At 37.0% G+C, this 17,207-nt stretch overlaps 1 protein-coding gene across 1 annotated transcript; it reads left to right on the forward strand.

The window, feature by feature from the left end:
- Positions 1 to 4,139: 4,139 nt before the first annotated feature.
- On the forward strand, positions 4,140 to 16,997 carry LOC131930021 (metabotropic glutamate receptor 4-like). Its single transcript, XM_059286385.1, has 2 exons — positions 4,140 to 6,353; positions 16,479 to 16,997. The coding sequence occupies exons 1-2, from the start codon at positions 4,140 to 4,142 to the stop codon at positions 16,995 to 16,997; spliced, it is 2,733 nt and encodes a 910-aa protein (XP_059142368.1).
- The last annotated feature ends 210 nt before the right edge of the window (positions 16,998 to 17,207 follow it).

Below are 17,207 nucleotides of genomic sequence, written 5' to 3' on the forward strand. Positions count from 1 at the left end.
TGACCTACGGCCGGGTACTACGTTACTGCACTTAGCTAATTAAACAAACTACAACCCACCGAACTTTATTCAATGAGTTTGGGTTGGTGCTCTAAGTGCGATTGATGGTAAATATTTACTCTCAGGGTTATTAAGGACACTGACATTCAAGTGTAATAGAATTACAGTCACAATCTGGGTTAAACAGCCGATTGGTCGCCTGTACTTGTGGTAGTTTTTTTTTTTTTAACAAGCTCTTTTATGAGTCATGTTCGTCGCATGTTTGTTTGTTTGTTTGTTTGTTTGTGGGTGGGTTGCTTTGTGGTTAATTTTTGTATTGAAATTGTGTTCCATTTTTAATTTTTCATTATTTTTTTAAAAATTGTGGTCAAATCTGCTAAATTAATTTCAACTTTCTAATTTTCAAATTTGTGGTAAAATATTGTAATTAAAATTTTGATCCATTTCTAATTTTGAATTTTTTTCTTTTTCGCGTTCGTATCTGGTAAATAAATTTCAGCCTTTTTAATTACGCGATTTATTTTCAAATTTGCGGTCAGATATTGTCATTACATTTTTGAACCATTTCTAATTTTGTTATTTCATTCCAAGTTTGTGGTAAAAATTGTTTCTATTATTTTGAAAATATCTACATTATCGATATCAATGGAAAGTTGTACGGCTTTAATGGTTTTGAAACTGGTCACATATTCAATGAATATTTAAATATCAATTAAATATTATCATTAGGTCAGCTCTTTGTAACACTTGTAATTGTGTTTCAAGTAAATATCAAATTAGTATAGTTAAAGTTAAAGCACTAAATGTGTATCTGCAATATAACAATACACCAAACTTTCCAGTAGCTCTGGCTTTAAACCTCAAATCAAAAGGGGAAAAGTTATCGGGGATTTCCTTTCAAAGGTATCCTTCAAGGAGCTGTTTGAAAATCGATTACACAAACAAACTAAACGATGTAATGAATAAAGTGCAGCCGCGATTGTAAGTCCGATACCGCTTAAGCAACGATAATCGACAACATCAATCGATGGAGGATTTTATTTTATTACAGCATATAAAAGTTTTTTAAATGGAGGGTTTTTTTTGAGTAAGCATCCATTGTATTGGAATAGGTTTGTGGGGTGTTATAAGTCGAAAGTAAATGTCAGCCGTGTCAGTCTAATGGTTTGTCATAGAAGGGCTAATGGCCAGTCAGAGATGAGCTAATGTCTTGTCATAGAATTCAGTTTTGTTTGCTATTTTTTTATACATAGCTAAAAGACAGACTGCCTCTGGCTCAAAGCGAGACTATCACAAATTCACCGAGTTAACAAAGTCTGGTTGGCGTGATAGATTCAAATAATTGGTTTATCTGTTTTCTTTAAAGTTGACATCAGTTATGTGTCACGAATTTACGCGATTTTGATGGGTGAGTATTATTTCCCTTGCTAATATTCTCTCCCCTTATTTTACGAGAAGTAAAAAAACAAAAAAACGCTGTTGTATGTATGTGCCTATCTTTTCTGTCCCCCAAAAGAGTACATTTCAATTTTACGCAACGTAGCGAGTCTACAAATCGTATATATATATATATATATATATATATATATATATATATATATATATATATATATATATATGTATATATATATATATATATATATATGTATATATATATATATATGTATGTATATATATATATATATATATATATATATATATATATATATATATATATATATATATATATATATATATATATATATATATATAAAGTGTTTATGATTATATGAATTTTGCGTGCAAACTAGAGTTTATTTATTACTGTGAGTATGGTGACCTTAAATTTTACCCAAATAATATGTGGTTTCTCTAAAATAAAATTTTTCTCAATCAAAAACCACTCTGTATGATGATGAAATAGAAATGTAATGTTGGTCTGTCTTTAACCAATAGAAATGCAGTATTTGACTGTCGTTAAGAAATAGAAATACAATGTTCCCTGTGAAATTTAAAAACCAAAGTTTTTTTCTACTTTTACCGTCAGCGTCTGACGCCATCTTGTTTCTACATTGATTTCTCTTTCATGTTCCCCGCGCTGTATTCGATACTTGAACCAGTTGCAAGCAGACGAGAGCACTCTGCCAGGTAAAAGAGCCACGCGTGAGTCGTCTGCTGTACTCGAGTCAACCAGGTAAGTCTAGAACTCATTAAGTTTAATTACTGTGTCCCCTCTATATGACATTTAATAATTGTTAGGCAACTCGAAAATCTTTGAGTTTTTTTGTTCTTTATTGTTGAAGCCAATTTTGTGAAAGTTGGACATTTTTTCAATGTAAGTTTTCGCTTTTCTTCTTGAAGTTTCTTATGGAAATTGTACTTTTTAACATTTTTAGGACGTTCAGACATTTTAATTATCAACCTTAGTACCGAAGTTTAATACTTGGAATAATTACTTTAAAAGGTCAGTATTGTAAACTGTCAGATTTATTAATAGTATACGTAATTTGTATCCGTATTTTAAATTTTCCACTGTGCAATAAAATGTATTTCAGTTTCCGTGAATTTAATTCAACTTTGCGAAATTAGATTTGATCTTCAGCAAAAAAAAAAAAAAATGCTTGAATTTATCGTAGTGTAGGCCTTTAATGTAATTTCTCAAACCATTTTAAAGTGGCAGAAATATTTAAATGATAAAACAATTATTTTTTTTATTTATTATATCAAAAATTATTTTTCTCATCTTAAATGGAATTTTGAAAAGTTTGATGGTATTCCTCAGCTAATTTTCTTTTCCTTTTTGTTAAATATTTACAAGGATTGTTCAGCATGAAAAATACCAGTCAGTTAGTTCATACTACTTAACTATCTACGCGAAGTGTTTGCCATATGAAATGGTCATCTGCATTTAATCCTTTTTAAATCAAATAAAAAAACTTACTTAGCCATTGAGAACGTGTATTGTAAATGTATAAGATGCGAATCGTCAGTTCCGCGTTCAATGTTCTTATATTGACTATTGATCTGATATAAAAGGTCGTTGACAGTACACCGGGAATCGCCGATCAGGTATAAAGGTCGTTTGCTGAATCGCGATAGTATGACGAGAGTCACTCAATGAAGCGTCGACACTAGATAAACGTGTTAATTGGTGCTGGTCCTATGTGTCTTCAGGTACGTTAGCTGTTCATGGCTGTTTAGCTGTCTTCACAAGCTGTACGTGTCTGTATAGATGTCTTCATTAGCTGTACGTGTCTGTATAGATGTCTTCATTAGCTGTTTGTTGCTATAGAGCTGTATTCATCAGCTGTTCGTGGCTGTATAGCTGTTTTCATTAGCAGTTTATGGCTGTATAGCTGTCTTCATTAGCTGTTCGTTTTCATAAAGCTGTCTGCATTAGTTTCATAAAACTGTCCTATTTACCTCTTCGTTTCCATAGAGCTTGACTTCACGTATCGTAAATGTTCTATACCACTTATTTTTCAATATATGTGCGATAAATAGTTAAAAATAAAAATAGCTACTCGGTTTTCGATAATTTTGTAATTATTAAAAGAAAACAACATAAAAACTTAAAAATCTTTAAAGTCTGAACTTTCTGATGTGCATTTAAATGTTTTATCATCAATATGTACGTTTTTTTTCTGTAATCTACTTTCTATTTTCGATAAAGATTAATGCACTGGAAAGTCATCTTTATCACATGTATAATCTACTTTCTATCTTGGTCAAATGGAAATTGACAACGATGTATTGTTTGAAATTATGTTTATTACATGTGTAATCTACTATATATTTACAGACAGTAAAAGATGGATAACGCTGTTGTGTAAAGAGAAATGATGGTCATGTTTTAAGTCAAAGCCTTCTTCAGCGTAAGGATATAGCGAAGAAGTTTATATGGGAACCTCAATGAAACGGTTCCAATAGTTCTGACAGATTTTTGAGAACAGGTTTATGTGGGGAAAAAAATCAAGCTCGATTATAAATTTGCTCATTACAGTGTTTTTCTTCGACTTTAAGTTTGAAAAATATTTTAAAATCAAACCATTTATTTCACGACTGTTTTTCCCCTACATTTTAAAAGAAAGTTTTTAAATATAAAGAATTTTGCTTATTTCAAGAAGTATGATAAAATATTCACAAATCATCGTTTAGTAATGAAGAGAAATAGTTTAACTATCAGCCAAGCACGATCGACATGTACATTTAAAACTTTGGGTATTTTGTTTTTAACTTCGTCATTGTTGGTCACACAATCGCGCACACAGTCATCAAACGGTCGCAACAATCCGCCACTGGCCGTCTCGTACTTGGATCAGCTTGAGTACTCCCAACCCGGGGACATCAACATCGGAGTTCTCGTGACCTTGACCGAGCTGAAAGGCAATACCTGCAGCAATAAACTGGTCGCCGGGTCGCTGGCGCTGGAACTGTCCGAGGTCCTGCCTTTTGTGGTCAAGCAGGTTAACGATGACCCAGGGCTACTCCCCAACGTGACGCTGGGGTTTGTTGTCCTCAACGACTGCAACAACCCCAACATTGCTATGGCGAGATCGTTGAGTTTCCTACCGCGCGTTAAAGATTTCAACTCCACAGACGGTTCCAGAAATATCGACTACGGTACATCCGCCATGCCGTATTACAACGTCATCGGCGTCGTTTCCCCTCAGGTGAGTCAGTCCACGGTTATGATAACCGGGCTACTGGCTACTACGAAAATCCCAGTCATAGGTAGCAGTGCTACCAGCGATAGCCTCAGCGACAAAACCTTGTATCCTTTCTTCATGCGGGTCGCCCCGCCCGACAAATACCAAGTCGCCGCGATGGTCAACTTCATAAAAGACAACAAATGGAACTACATCTCGGTTGTATACATCACCGGATCCTACGGTGAAAAAGCTTTCGATAATCTCAAAACCGCGACGCACGATTACGGGATCTGCATCGCCGCATCGCACCGTGTCGATGAGAAGTCAAACTACAACAGCATTGTGAAAAACTTGTTGAGTTATCCCCGTGCACGGGTGGTCATTCTGTTCATGTACGCCGTACAGGCTAAGAATCTGTTCGACAATGTTAGAGTTCTGAACGCTACTGGTCACTTCATCTGGTTGGGGAGCGACGGTCTAGGATCCATCTTCAGGACGAGCTACAAAGGCTACGAGAGTGACGTCATGGGGATGTTTACATTCAGGTTCTACGCTTCGGTGGTTCCGGAGTATTACCAGTACCTTCGGTCACGTGACCCGGCCAACTCGACCAACCCGTGGTTGAAACCGGCCTGGGAGCAGCTGGCCAACTGCTCCCTGGCCAACAAGACCTGCGACCCCAACTTGAACATTTTAGAATCCAGCGCCTTTTCCTTCCTGGACGTGACGTCACTGTACATGGACGGAGCGTTGACGCTGGCGCACGGCGCGCACGACATGCGCACCAACACCTGCCCAGGTGCAACAGGTGAGGCGCTCCGAGACTGTATTAAAGGTGACCTGTTCTTAAGCTACTTAAAAAACGTCTCATTCGATAGCTATAACGGGCACATATACTACGACAACCTCGGTGATATCAAAGGGCTTTATCAAATTCGCCAAGTAGTAATGGACTACGTAGACATTAGTTTCATTAATAAAACATCCACTTTAGGCCCAGAGCATAAGTTAATCGCTATATACGACACGCAAAGAAAAACCATAAACTACACCAGCCGAGCCATTAGGTGGGATTTTTATAATGCAGAGGAGCCGGTTGTACCACTGAGGGAGGGTGAGGTTCGGGTAGTTCCGGAGTCGGTGTGTAGCCGGCCCTGTGGGGTCGGGGAATACGTCATCCAGAAGGAGCTGGAGTGCTGCTGGGAGTGTCTGCGGTGCCGGGACAACGAGCGAATCGTCAGGAACGGCACCGGATGTCAGGTGTGCGACGTCTTCACGTGGCCCGACGAGGCGTCCAACTACACGACGTGCGTGGACATCGCGCTGACGTACCACTCCGTCACCGACACGCTCCCGCTGATACAGCTGTGCGTCGGGGTCGCCGCCATCGTCTGCGCGGTCCTGATCGTCGTCTGCTACGTGCGCTACCGGGAGGTCAAGGTCATCAAGGCCGCGAGCCGGGAGCTGAGCATTCTCCAGATGGTCGCCATCTTTGTCGGCTACCTGACGGTCATCCTCTTCCAGACGACCCCCACCCCCGGGACGTGTGGGACACTCTACTTCCTCTTCTGCTTGAGTTTCACGTGGCTGTACGCGCCTCTGCTGGTCAAGGTCATACGTATCTACCGTATCTTCGAGAGCGGGTCCAAGAACAACCAGCGGCCACGGTTCATCAGCCCTCAATCTCAACTGACCATGACGGCCATTTTGATTGCTGTACAGGTGAGTGTACAGTTTAGATAGAATTGTAGTTATTATACAGGTGAGTTGCTATCCAATAGTTCAAGTTCTAATTGGTTTTAAGTTTGTTTTTTAGTTTAGTCCTTTTTAACTTTTGGTTGGGGCATTGAGTCTCAACCACAATCTTCCACTTTTTTCGGTATCCGGAAGTGTAATTTGTAATCTCCAAAGACATCAGCGCGGTCTCCAGTTTCTAAAGAAGACTCCTCTTCAGTCTGAAATGCAATATCTTCCAACCCTAAAATCAAGAACGAAGAACAAGACAATTGTATTTTATTCCCTGACCTACAACTTAAATTCTTCTGTTCACAAGTGTGTGTTTTTTCCCATGCGCCCTACAAAACTAACTGATCCTATCAAGCCTACTTTACAAAGTTCAGCCATATTATTTACTTTACAAATTTCAACCATATTATTTACTTTACAAAGTTCAACCATATTATTTACTTTACAAAGTTCAACCATATTATTTACTTTACAAAGTTCAACCATATTATTTACTTTACAAAGCTCAACCATATTATTTACTTTACAAAGTTCAACCATATTATTTACTTTACAAAGTTCAACCATATTATTTACTTTACAAAGTTCAACCATATTATTTACTTTACAAAGTTCAACCATATTATTTACTTTGCTCATACGATTAAAGATAAACCTTGCATGAGCGTTCATTGACCTTTTGTCGTGTTTCATGACGTCATGCTACATGTGACTGTCCTGACATTATCTGTGATTACTGGGGAAAAAGGCGTGTCCCGCATTCAAGCTGAAAACTATCTTCAATGGAACAATTACAATTATGTGATTTACGTTCTACTCCACGATTCTAAATCAATTCTGCTGGAATATGGCTTGCTTTTCCCTCACATCAATGTAAACCAAGTATTTTTCAACTCTTTTTTCAGATATGTAAAATCACATCCGAAATTCTCTGTGCGTGACTGCCAAATTTTCTATCACTTTGATGTCCCACTTCTTCAGTGTTTCTTCCAGAATTGTTTCTCCGAGGGGGGGGGGGGGGGGGCACTTGATATTTTCGGGGGGGGGGGGCGGACTACAATTTACCGGGGGGGGGGGGGGGGTGATGGACACTGGTAAAAGTATATACGTTTTTCTATATAAATTTCATTTCGTCCGTTGGGGCGGGGGTGGGGGTGGGGCGGTAAACTTTCTTGGGGGGGGGGGGGGGGGCCTGGAAGAAACTATGCTCTTCTTGTCTTGTACCGATAGGAAAATAAAGATTTAAAATATTTTTTACAGCTATGGTTATATGAGGGAAAAGGGAAGGGGGGGGGGCGGGGGAGGGGGGTATGGGTAGAATTCAATGATGTTGTTGTAAAGACGCCTGGCTTTTTTATGATGACGAGTGCCGATAAGAATGTGATTCTGAGGGAAGGGTGGGGATTAAGTTAAAAGCGCGACAATTATTTACAACCCCTTTGTTGATAACGGCATCCTTTTCTCTTTCTTAACGTCAACATTCTAAAACCCTTTCTCCGAGCTATAATAAGACGTCTAATTGTTTTCAATATTTATAAGAATAGATATATTGTTAAGTGAAGTTGCTGAAAAGGGTAATAATAATTTAATTTACGCATGCGCTTTAGCCCTGAACAACAGCTAAAATTGTGTTTGTTTTGTTGCCGGTTTTTTGTCTTTCTCAACGATGTTGATTGTTTTGTTCCAGTTGTAATGCGGGAACGTGTTAAGAAGATTCGATAATAGTTCACATTTTAGACACAAAGAAGGATAGTCTCAACAACAGCGGAAAAATATAATTCATCTAAAAGCCATTGTTTTTTTCCTATTAAAATAAAGACAAATTCCAGAAGAATCTCCGACTCACAAAAAAATAAATTTCTCCTTTTCTATGTCGTTATGAACTTTTGTAAAGTTTTGTCAGAACAAAAAATTTTAGCGATTTCAATTCAACATGTTTACTTGCCTGATGCAAATCTTTGAAAATAAAAGCAATTATTTAACCAATTTGTTCACTTAATAAACTCATTTGATAACTTTATTTCTGACACTTAAAAAGTGGTGGGGTTTTTTTCACTTTGTTTGTGTCAGTTTGTTTTGTTTTGTTTTGTTTCGGTTTTGTTTTTGTTCTAATAATACAAATTAAAATACGATCTCAAAATCTTTACTAAAATGACGGTGTTTAAACTTCAAATTTTTACAGCTTACCATTATTTGATTTTATAAGCCGTAAAAGCGTCCTAGGAAATAGCTCTATCAAATACTTGGGACCCATTCAAAGAATGTAGCCATGGATACGAGAGTTCGTATATATTTTTTTTTCTAATCCTACAACAGCATCATGTTATAGTAGAGTGGTAGAGCAGTCAAACAGTAAACCGAATGTCTCGGGGGTTCGATTCCTCTGGTAAAGTCAGTAGGAAAAAACTTCAGTCCGACGGTAGTTGGTCCGCGACTGGACACCCTGCTGACCACATAACCCAGAGGCGTAGCGAAGGGGGGGGGGGGCGGGGGTGCATATGTCCCCGGGCGCCGACCTTAGGGGGCGCCAAAATGGGTTGGAAAAATAAATTTAAATGTTGAGGGGAGGGGGGTGCAAATCGAAAGTTTGAGGGGGAGTGCAAATGGAAATATTGAGGGGGAGGGGGTGCAAATCGAAAATTTGAGGGGGGGGGGTGCAAATCGAAATCTTGAGGGGAGTGCAAATGGAAAGTTTGTCCCCGGCCTCTGGCATAACCCTTACCCACGCCGAGATTACATAACAGATGATCTACTTCACCTGCCTATCTGAGCGTCATATCTGAGAGTTGTTTGCTTTCAATTTCTGCATCGATCTACTTCGCTTTACTCCCCCCTACCTCAACAGCGTCAATTATTTCACCAAAAAAGAATGCAATAATTTATTTATTTTGAAATTTGTTTGGGTTTATTTTTTAATAACTCAACATGGAATGGAATTTCTCTTAAAATTTTTTGCTAACCAAACTAGTTTTCAATACCTTCAATTTTTTTTTATAATTGATCGTTTTTTTTTTCTAGTACATTAGTGAGGTGGTTTTTTTTCTTAATTAGTAAAAGTATTGTTGCTTGCTTACCTCACTACTATTTTTTGCATTAATTTTCTTCAATGGAATCAATCGTTTTCTCCGCGCAGTCTATTCAATAGCAAGACAGCCAATCATGTTATAATCATGTTATATTAAGGTAATAATCATGATATAATCAGGTTAGAATTAGGTTATAATAACGTTACACTAATGTTAGAATTAGATTTGAATCGGATCGAAATCACATTAGAATCAGATTTAAAAAGTAACACAGGTAGAATTGTGTTATAAAGATGTTATTTTTCTTTGCGTACGTTTTTTTACTTTCTCGTATATACGAAGTATAGAGAAAGTATTGTAATCGTGCACAAAAATCACTTGAAATTTTAACAATTTACACCGTATTACACCTCAGTCCTTCATCACATCCGAAGTATAGAGGACTTATTTTAATCGGGCAAAAATTATCAATCCAGATTTATCAAAATTAAGAGGTTTTATGCGTAATCCAGTCTGAAAAACTGGGCGTTGCAATTCTGTCCGTATGTCTGTGTGTCTGTCTGTGTGTCTGTCTGTGTGTGTGTGTAAACACGATAACTTGAGTACCGTTACAGCTAGGTTGATGAAATTTCATATATAAGTATTTTATCAAAATCGTAGATCCGTATCAACTTTTGAGCGATTTCCGATAACCTGAAGTGGTACTTTTTCTACTTTGAATTTTTCAAAAGCCTATAACTTGAGTACTATTTCAGATAGATAAATGAAATTTCACATGTAAGTATAAGATCTAATTCTCTACCTTCTGTTTAATTTTGAGTAATTTCCGTTGACCGGAAGTAGTAATTTACGCTACTTCCGATTTCTCAAAAAACTAATGTACATTTTTAAAGTACTAATAATATTGCGCACTATTATGCACTTTTTTTTATTTGGCGTTCACTTGGTGTGCAATTCTTTTGTCTACGAGATTTTATTCTATTTTTAAAACTTTAAGTATTTAAAATGGATTAAAAATCATGTCTATAGCCCGAGTTCCCATCCCCTGTTTTTTTATATAAGAATATTCGAGAAAGTTAGGGGAGATCACACCCGGTTTATTTTTACGTTTTTTTTTTATTATTTTAGATTTATTTATTTTTTAAATTGAAACTATTTAAAATTAGCTGAAAATTAATTAAATGATCATGTTTTTAATGCTATATAAACTGATCGATGTAAACAGAAAGCACAGATTGTTAGCTTAATCAAGAGTCGAATATCTAATTTGATACAAAACATGTTATTTAATAACCGCATTTATTTCCTGTATAAAACATTTCTTAAACTTAAAATCAAGGTTAATCTGCACTTTTAAGCTAATACGTTTAGACTCTTGATCTTTTAGTTAATTGAAAGTGTGCTCTTTAAACCTTTCTGCTAGGTTTCGTCGTGTATTAGGCCGAACAAAAGTGTGTGTGTGTGGAGGGGGGGGGGGTACGGGAGCATCCATCTTTTCTGTTAGGATAGGCTACAAGTGTGTTGTCACAGCATCTGTGTTGTTGTCATAGCACTGTTGTCATGGCACCAGTGTGTTGTTGTCATGGCACCAGTGTGTTATTGTCATGGCACCAGTGTGTTGTTGTCATGGCACCAGTATGTTGTCATGACATCAATATGTATTTGTGATGACACAAGTGTGTTGTTGTCATGGCACCAGTGTTTTGTTGTCATGGCACCAGTGTGTTGTCATGGCACCAGTGTGTTGTTGTCATGGCACCAGTGTGTTGTTGTCATGGCACCAGTGTGTTATTGTCATGGCACCAGTGTGTTATTGTCATGACACCAGTGTGTTGTTGTCATGGCACCAGTGTGTTATTGTCATGACACCAGTGTGTTGTTGTCATGGCACCAGTTTTGTTGTCATGGTACCAGTGTGTTATTGTCATGGCACCAGTGTGTTGTTGTCATGACACCAGTGTGTTGTTGTCATGGCACCAGTTTTGTTGTCATGGTACCAGTGTGTTATTGTCATGGCACCAGTGTGTTGTTGTCATGACACCAGTGTGTTGTTGTCATGGCACCAGTTTTGTTGTCATGGTACCAGTGTGTTATTGTCATGGCACCAGTGTGTTGTTGTCATGACACCAGTGTGTTGTTGTCATGGCACCAGTTTTGTTGTCATGGTACCAGTGTGTTATTGTCATGGCACCAGTGTGTTGTTGTCATGGCACCAGTGTGTTGTTGTCATGGCACCAGTGTGTTGTTGTCATGGCACCAGTGTGTTGTCTTGGCACCAGTGTGTTGTTATGGTAAGGGTGTGTTATTGTCATGGCACCAGTGTGTTGTTGTCATGGCACCAGTGTGTTGTCATGGCACCAGTGTGTTGTTGTCATGGCACCAGTGTGTTGTCATGGTACCAGTGTGTTGTTGTCATGGCACCAGTATGTTGTTGTCATGGCACCAGTGTGTTGTCTTGCACTACAGCCACGGTTGACTTATCTATACCAAGCTCATGTTCTGAACTTTTACTACGACAGCATATTAAACTCGATTGTTTTTTGCTAATGAGTTCTACTGATTGCGAGTTAATTAAATTAATCGAATGGAACAGTACTGTCCATTGTAGTGTGGGAAAGGTGCACATGTTTAGTCTGATGCAACCCGCCCCTGAAAGGATGCCAGCATTAGGTTTGAAAAATTAAGAATTAAATGGTATATATATATATATATATATATATATATATATATATATATATATATATATATGTGTGTGTGTTTGGATGTGTGTATGCGCGTGAGTGTGTGCGTCTGTGCATGTGTGTGTGTGAATATATGAATATCATGTTTATCGAAGCATGAAGTCCCAGAAGACGTTAAGTCTTTTAAAACATCAAGTTTATCCAAATATCAAGTATATATAAATATCAAGTCTATCCAAATATCAAGTCTATTCAAATATCAAGTCTATACAAACATCAAGTCTATCCAAACATCAAGTCTATCCAAACATCAAGTCTATCCAAACATCAAGTCTATCCAAACATCAAGACTGTCCAAACATCAAGTCTATCCAAATATCAAGTCTATCCAAACATCAAGTCTATCCAAACATCAAGTCTATCCAAACATCAAGTCTATCCAAACATCAAGACTATCCAAACATCAAGTCTATCCAAACATCAAGTCTGTCCAAACATCAAGTCTATCCAAAACATCAAGTCTATCCAAACATCAAGACTATCCAAACATCAAGACTATCTAAACATCAAGTCTATCGAAACATCAAGTATACCAACACGTAAAATCAATCAAAACCTGCGACCTACTAAACGTGAAATCCATCAAAAGGTCAGACCTGTCACAATGTCAACTCCCAAAACGGCAAGTTAATTAAATCGGCCATTTTATCAAAACTCGAAGTTGTCAAAGCATAAAACACATCAGATCTTTAAGTTCATGAAGGTTTAAGAAGAAAAACAAGGATCTAATCGGCTTGTTTTGGAAACTTCTTAGCCTCACGCCTAAAGCCTTATATTCATTATTACCTGCTAACTAACTTGTTCCAATTAGTCGATAAAAACTAATTACAACCTCGAACTGTCGGTAAACGCATTATTACTTAGATTGATTTTTGTATATCCCTGCACCGTTTCTCAAAAAAAAAAAAAAAAAAAAAAAATCAGGGGACTGAATCACGAGATGATGTCTGGGATTCGTCGGTAGTTGTTTCCCCTTCATTAAGTCCCCAATTGGCGTCTAACGGAGCCTACACCTGGGGGTTGTGATGAAAACCTAACAGGTGATTTGTCGCTACGCATGACCAAACACAATCTTTCTTAGCAAGGTCGTTTAGATCCTGGTTTAATTAAACTAGTTATTTCATCGTTAATTAGCTTGCTTTGTTTTCCAATGCAAAGAATATTGATAAGATTATTTTATCAGTACAGCCGTATAAATAAATTTCATTAGAGAAATTGGTAGTTTTTAATTATTGGTATGAAAAAGTTGATTTAAGGGTTTTTTTTTTTTTATTCTAACATAACTATTTCAATGTCAGTGGTGTCCGTAAAGAAAGAAAAAACTAAGTTATTGGCTTCTAAAGTGGATTGGGATTGTCCTATAGTTATATTATTTGATAACTAACTTAATCATAGCATAGCTAGCTAAAACACTTTTTTGTGTTCTATCAATCAATATTAGTTCATATTGAACGGTATTTATTTTAAATAAACAATTAAATTTATTTACTTATTTCTAATAAAATACCAGAATATTGGAAAAATAATGTTAGTGGCTTTCTAAAAACTGCAAGAAGTGATGATTGCCGATAACACTGAAATTTTCTCTGATATAAGTAGTACATGTGCTTATATTTTAAGGCTTCGCTATTTGTACTTACATACCTTTATGGCAATAATAGATTATATTTTATAAACATGTTGCATTTTTATCAATTAATTTATATAATATAATTTTGTTTTTTAGAAACGTTTTGTGTACTCAGCTGGCATACATTTAAAATCTACAGCAGCGTTTCATTTGGTACTTATGTAGGAGTTGACTCCCCTAGATAATAGATATCAAAACATCTATTTACATTATGTTATAATCAATGGTTGTACCTATATTCAGTGGCGTAGCGAGGTCGGGTGTCACACGGTGCGGCACTTAATGGTGTCACCCCCCCCCCCCCCCCCCGAGGCGTTGCGACCCTTCCCGGGGACAAACTTTCAAGTTTTCGATTTGCACCCCCCCCCTCAAACTTTCGATTTGCACCCCCCCCTCAAATTTTTCTCTATATATTTTGCTATTTTTTGCCTTGGTGTCACCCCCCTAAATGGTGTCACCCGGTGCGGTCCGCACCCCCCGCCCCCCCCCCTCGCTACGCCCCTGCCTATATTCTATAGTAACTCGGGCAACTCATCTGATTTTAATGTCTCGGCATGAGAATCATATTTTATATATACGAACAATGATGACTTAACTGTAATGACTTTACATTTTTAATTGCAACATAAACATATTAGTTCAAGTTGTTATCTGTGTGTGAAAGCAATGCAACAGTCGTTTCATTTTAAAATGTGTTAAATTAGCAAACATATGTAACTCCAAGACGAAAAAGGCTATGTGTGTATAATGAAATATTATTTTACCACTATATAATTATTACTGTTATCATCACTGGCCATTAGTGAATGCCAGTTTACATTAATATTTTATCAATTTTACTATTATACTATCTCCATGTTATTTATTCGAAATACCAATACAAATTAATACATCTTCAAATATTGTGATCATTGGCAGAAAATAAGAGTTTTTGTAATGAACACATGAAAATTAAAAATATTATAATTTATTATTTTATCAACAGGCAATAAAAAGCGAGCAACAGATCAATATAATTGATTGGCTTGCAACAATGGCACATTTTGAGGCCTCCCTAACCCCCCCCCCCCCCCCGCAAGAGAAGCCTGTAAGAAACGCTGATTTAAAAAAAGATATCTAAATACATATACACATGCGTATGCACATACTTACAAGTGTATATGGCATTTATATATATATATATATATATATATATATATATATATATATATATATATATATATATATATATATATATATACTAAACAGTTGGGGGGACTGCTTAGAGAGTGTGACGACATATTTTTGCATTTGCAAAAATATTTCCAATAATTTATAGATCTATCTTGTTGAAGGCGGTTAATCTGTAAACAAAAAATTTGAAAAAAAATATATATAATAAGTTGGGTGATATTTAATTTCTTTTGTAAAAGTCATTTTTTTTAAATAATGTTAAAAATTTGTAAAATAAAATTGTTAACTAGAAAAAAAAAAAGATTTGCATGCAGGAGTTTATCAGCTGTCTCAAGAATGTTCTTGACTCGGTCTGGTTCTAATGTAGGGTCATCGTGCAGTAGATTTACATTTTATGGCTTTTTTTTCTGCTGTGGTTTTATATCTTCTGGTTGGTGTGTTTTTTTCTTTTTTTTTTTTTTTTTTTTTTTTTTTTGATGTAAAAAATAACAAAAATACGTGTCTGCACGCCTAATAACTTAGTCTATTCATCTTTAGTACTCCGTCTTGGTTCTGTTAGTACTTTGTCTATCCATGTTTAGTACTCCGTCTAGCCAGAGGCGTAGCGAACGCGGGACGGGGGTGGGTTGCGGACCGCACCGGGTGACACGATTTTAGGGGGTGACACCACGGCAAAAAAAATTGCAAATTTGCCAGTGCCGTTAATGATTCATTAAATTTAAATAGTCTTTTAAGTACAACTTGACAATTATTAAAAAAGGGTGGGGGTGACACCATGACGTAAACGTGCTAGCTATAGAGAACACAACGCTACATCAAAGCGTATTATTAACAGACTTTGGATAAACATCGTTACTGCAGTAATTAAAGCTTTTACACATAAATGTATGCGTATTATGTGGCATATATTAAAATTATATGCCTATCTAGGCGACACACACACACACACAGACACAAAAACACATACACACACACACACATATATATATATATATATATATATATATATATATATATATATATATATATATATATATATATATATATATATATATATATATATATATATATTTATATATATACTTTATTTTTTGAAGGGGGGGGGGGGGGTGACACCACGAAGTGCCGCACCGGGTGACACGCGACCTAGCAACGCCACTGCGTCTAGCCTCTCTGTCTATCCGTCTCTAGTACTTATGCCCTCAGTCTTTGAAGACTGAGAACACCGTATAGCGCACATAATATTGTTTTCCGATTTTCCGATGTGTTGCTTGTATGAGTGAGTGAGATACCGCGATAAGATTATGAACATGTGTGATAAGATACTATAATTTTATCCTTTTTGTGGAAAAATAAACCGGGAGTGATCTCCCCTAAACATTCTCGAATATTCTTATATGAATCAACAGGGAATGGCAACTCGGGATATAGACATGACTTTTAATCCATTTTTCTTTACCTCTACACTTAAATTAGTTTAACACATTGTTCAATAACACAACTAATCATATGTTAATTTATTCTACTCCAGATCATCATCTGCCTCTACATCTACGCCGTCTACAAACCTACGTCACGTAAAACTCAACCAATCGCCACCGAGAAATTCGTCGAGCTTTCCTGTCACATGACCCTGCCGGGCCTGACCTCCTTCCTAGTCTACAACCTCGTTCTCATCGTCTTGTGCTCCGTCTTCGCCTTCAAAACCCGCAAACTCCCCGACAACTTTAACGAGTCGCGCTTCATCTCCATGTGCGTCTCCACCACACTCATCATCTGGCTGGCTTTCATCACCACCTACTTCACGGCTAGCCGAGATTTCGTCCGTGTTCTCGTCCTCTCCGTTACTCTACTACTAAACCACTCAGTGGCGATCATCTTTCTGTACGCGCCAAAGATCTACGCCGCAGTGTACCTGGCGCCAGAGAACTTCATCACCACAAGGTTCCTGACCAACGACACCAACGCCTCAGGAAGCAACATCCCCAGAAAACAGAACCGTGTCGCACCAATTCCGAGTTCCAGTACCATCGAGTCTCCGAAATTTTAAAATTTAAGTAAATCTAGTGCGCTCCAAAATTTAAATAACAAGAGAAGTGCTAAAGTTTCGTTTTATCGATATTCTCAAATTTAACAAGAAGAAAAGTCCAAAGTTACAGTACCACCGAGTCTCCGAAATTTTAAAATTTAAGTCAATCTAATGCGCTAACGAGTCTCCAAAATTTAAATAACAAAGGAAGGGCTAAAGATTCCTTTTATC

This window comes from Physella acuta, unplaced genomic scaffold (assembly GCF_028476545.2).
Source record: "Physella acuta isolate Inbredline_101_S28 unplaced genomic scaffold, ASM2847654v3 ptg001703l, whole genome shotgun sequence".
NCBI classification, from domain to species: domain Eukaryota; kingdom Metazoa; phylum Mollusca; class Gastropoda; family Physidae; genus Physella; species Physella acuta.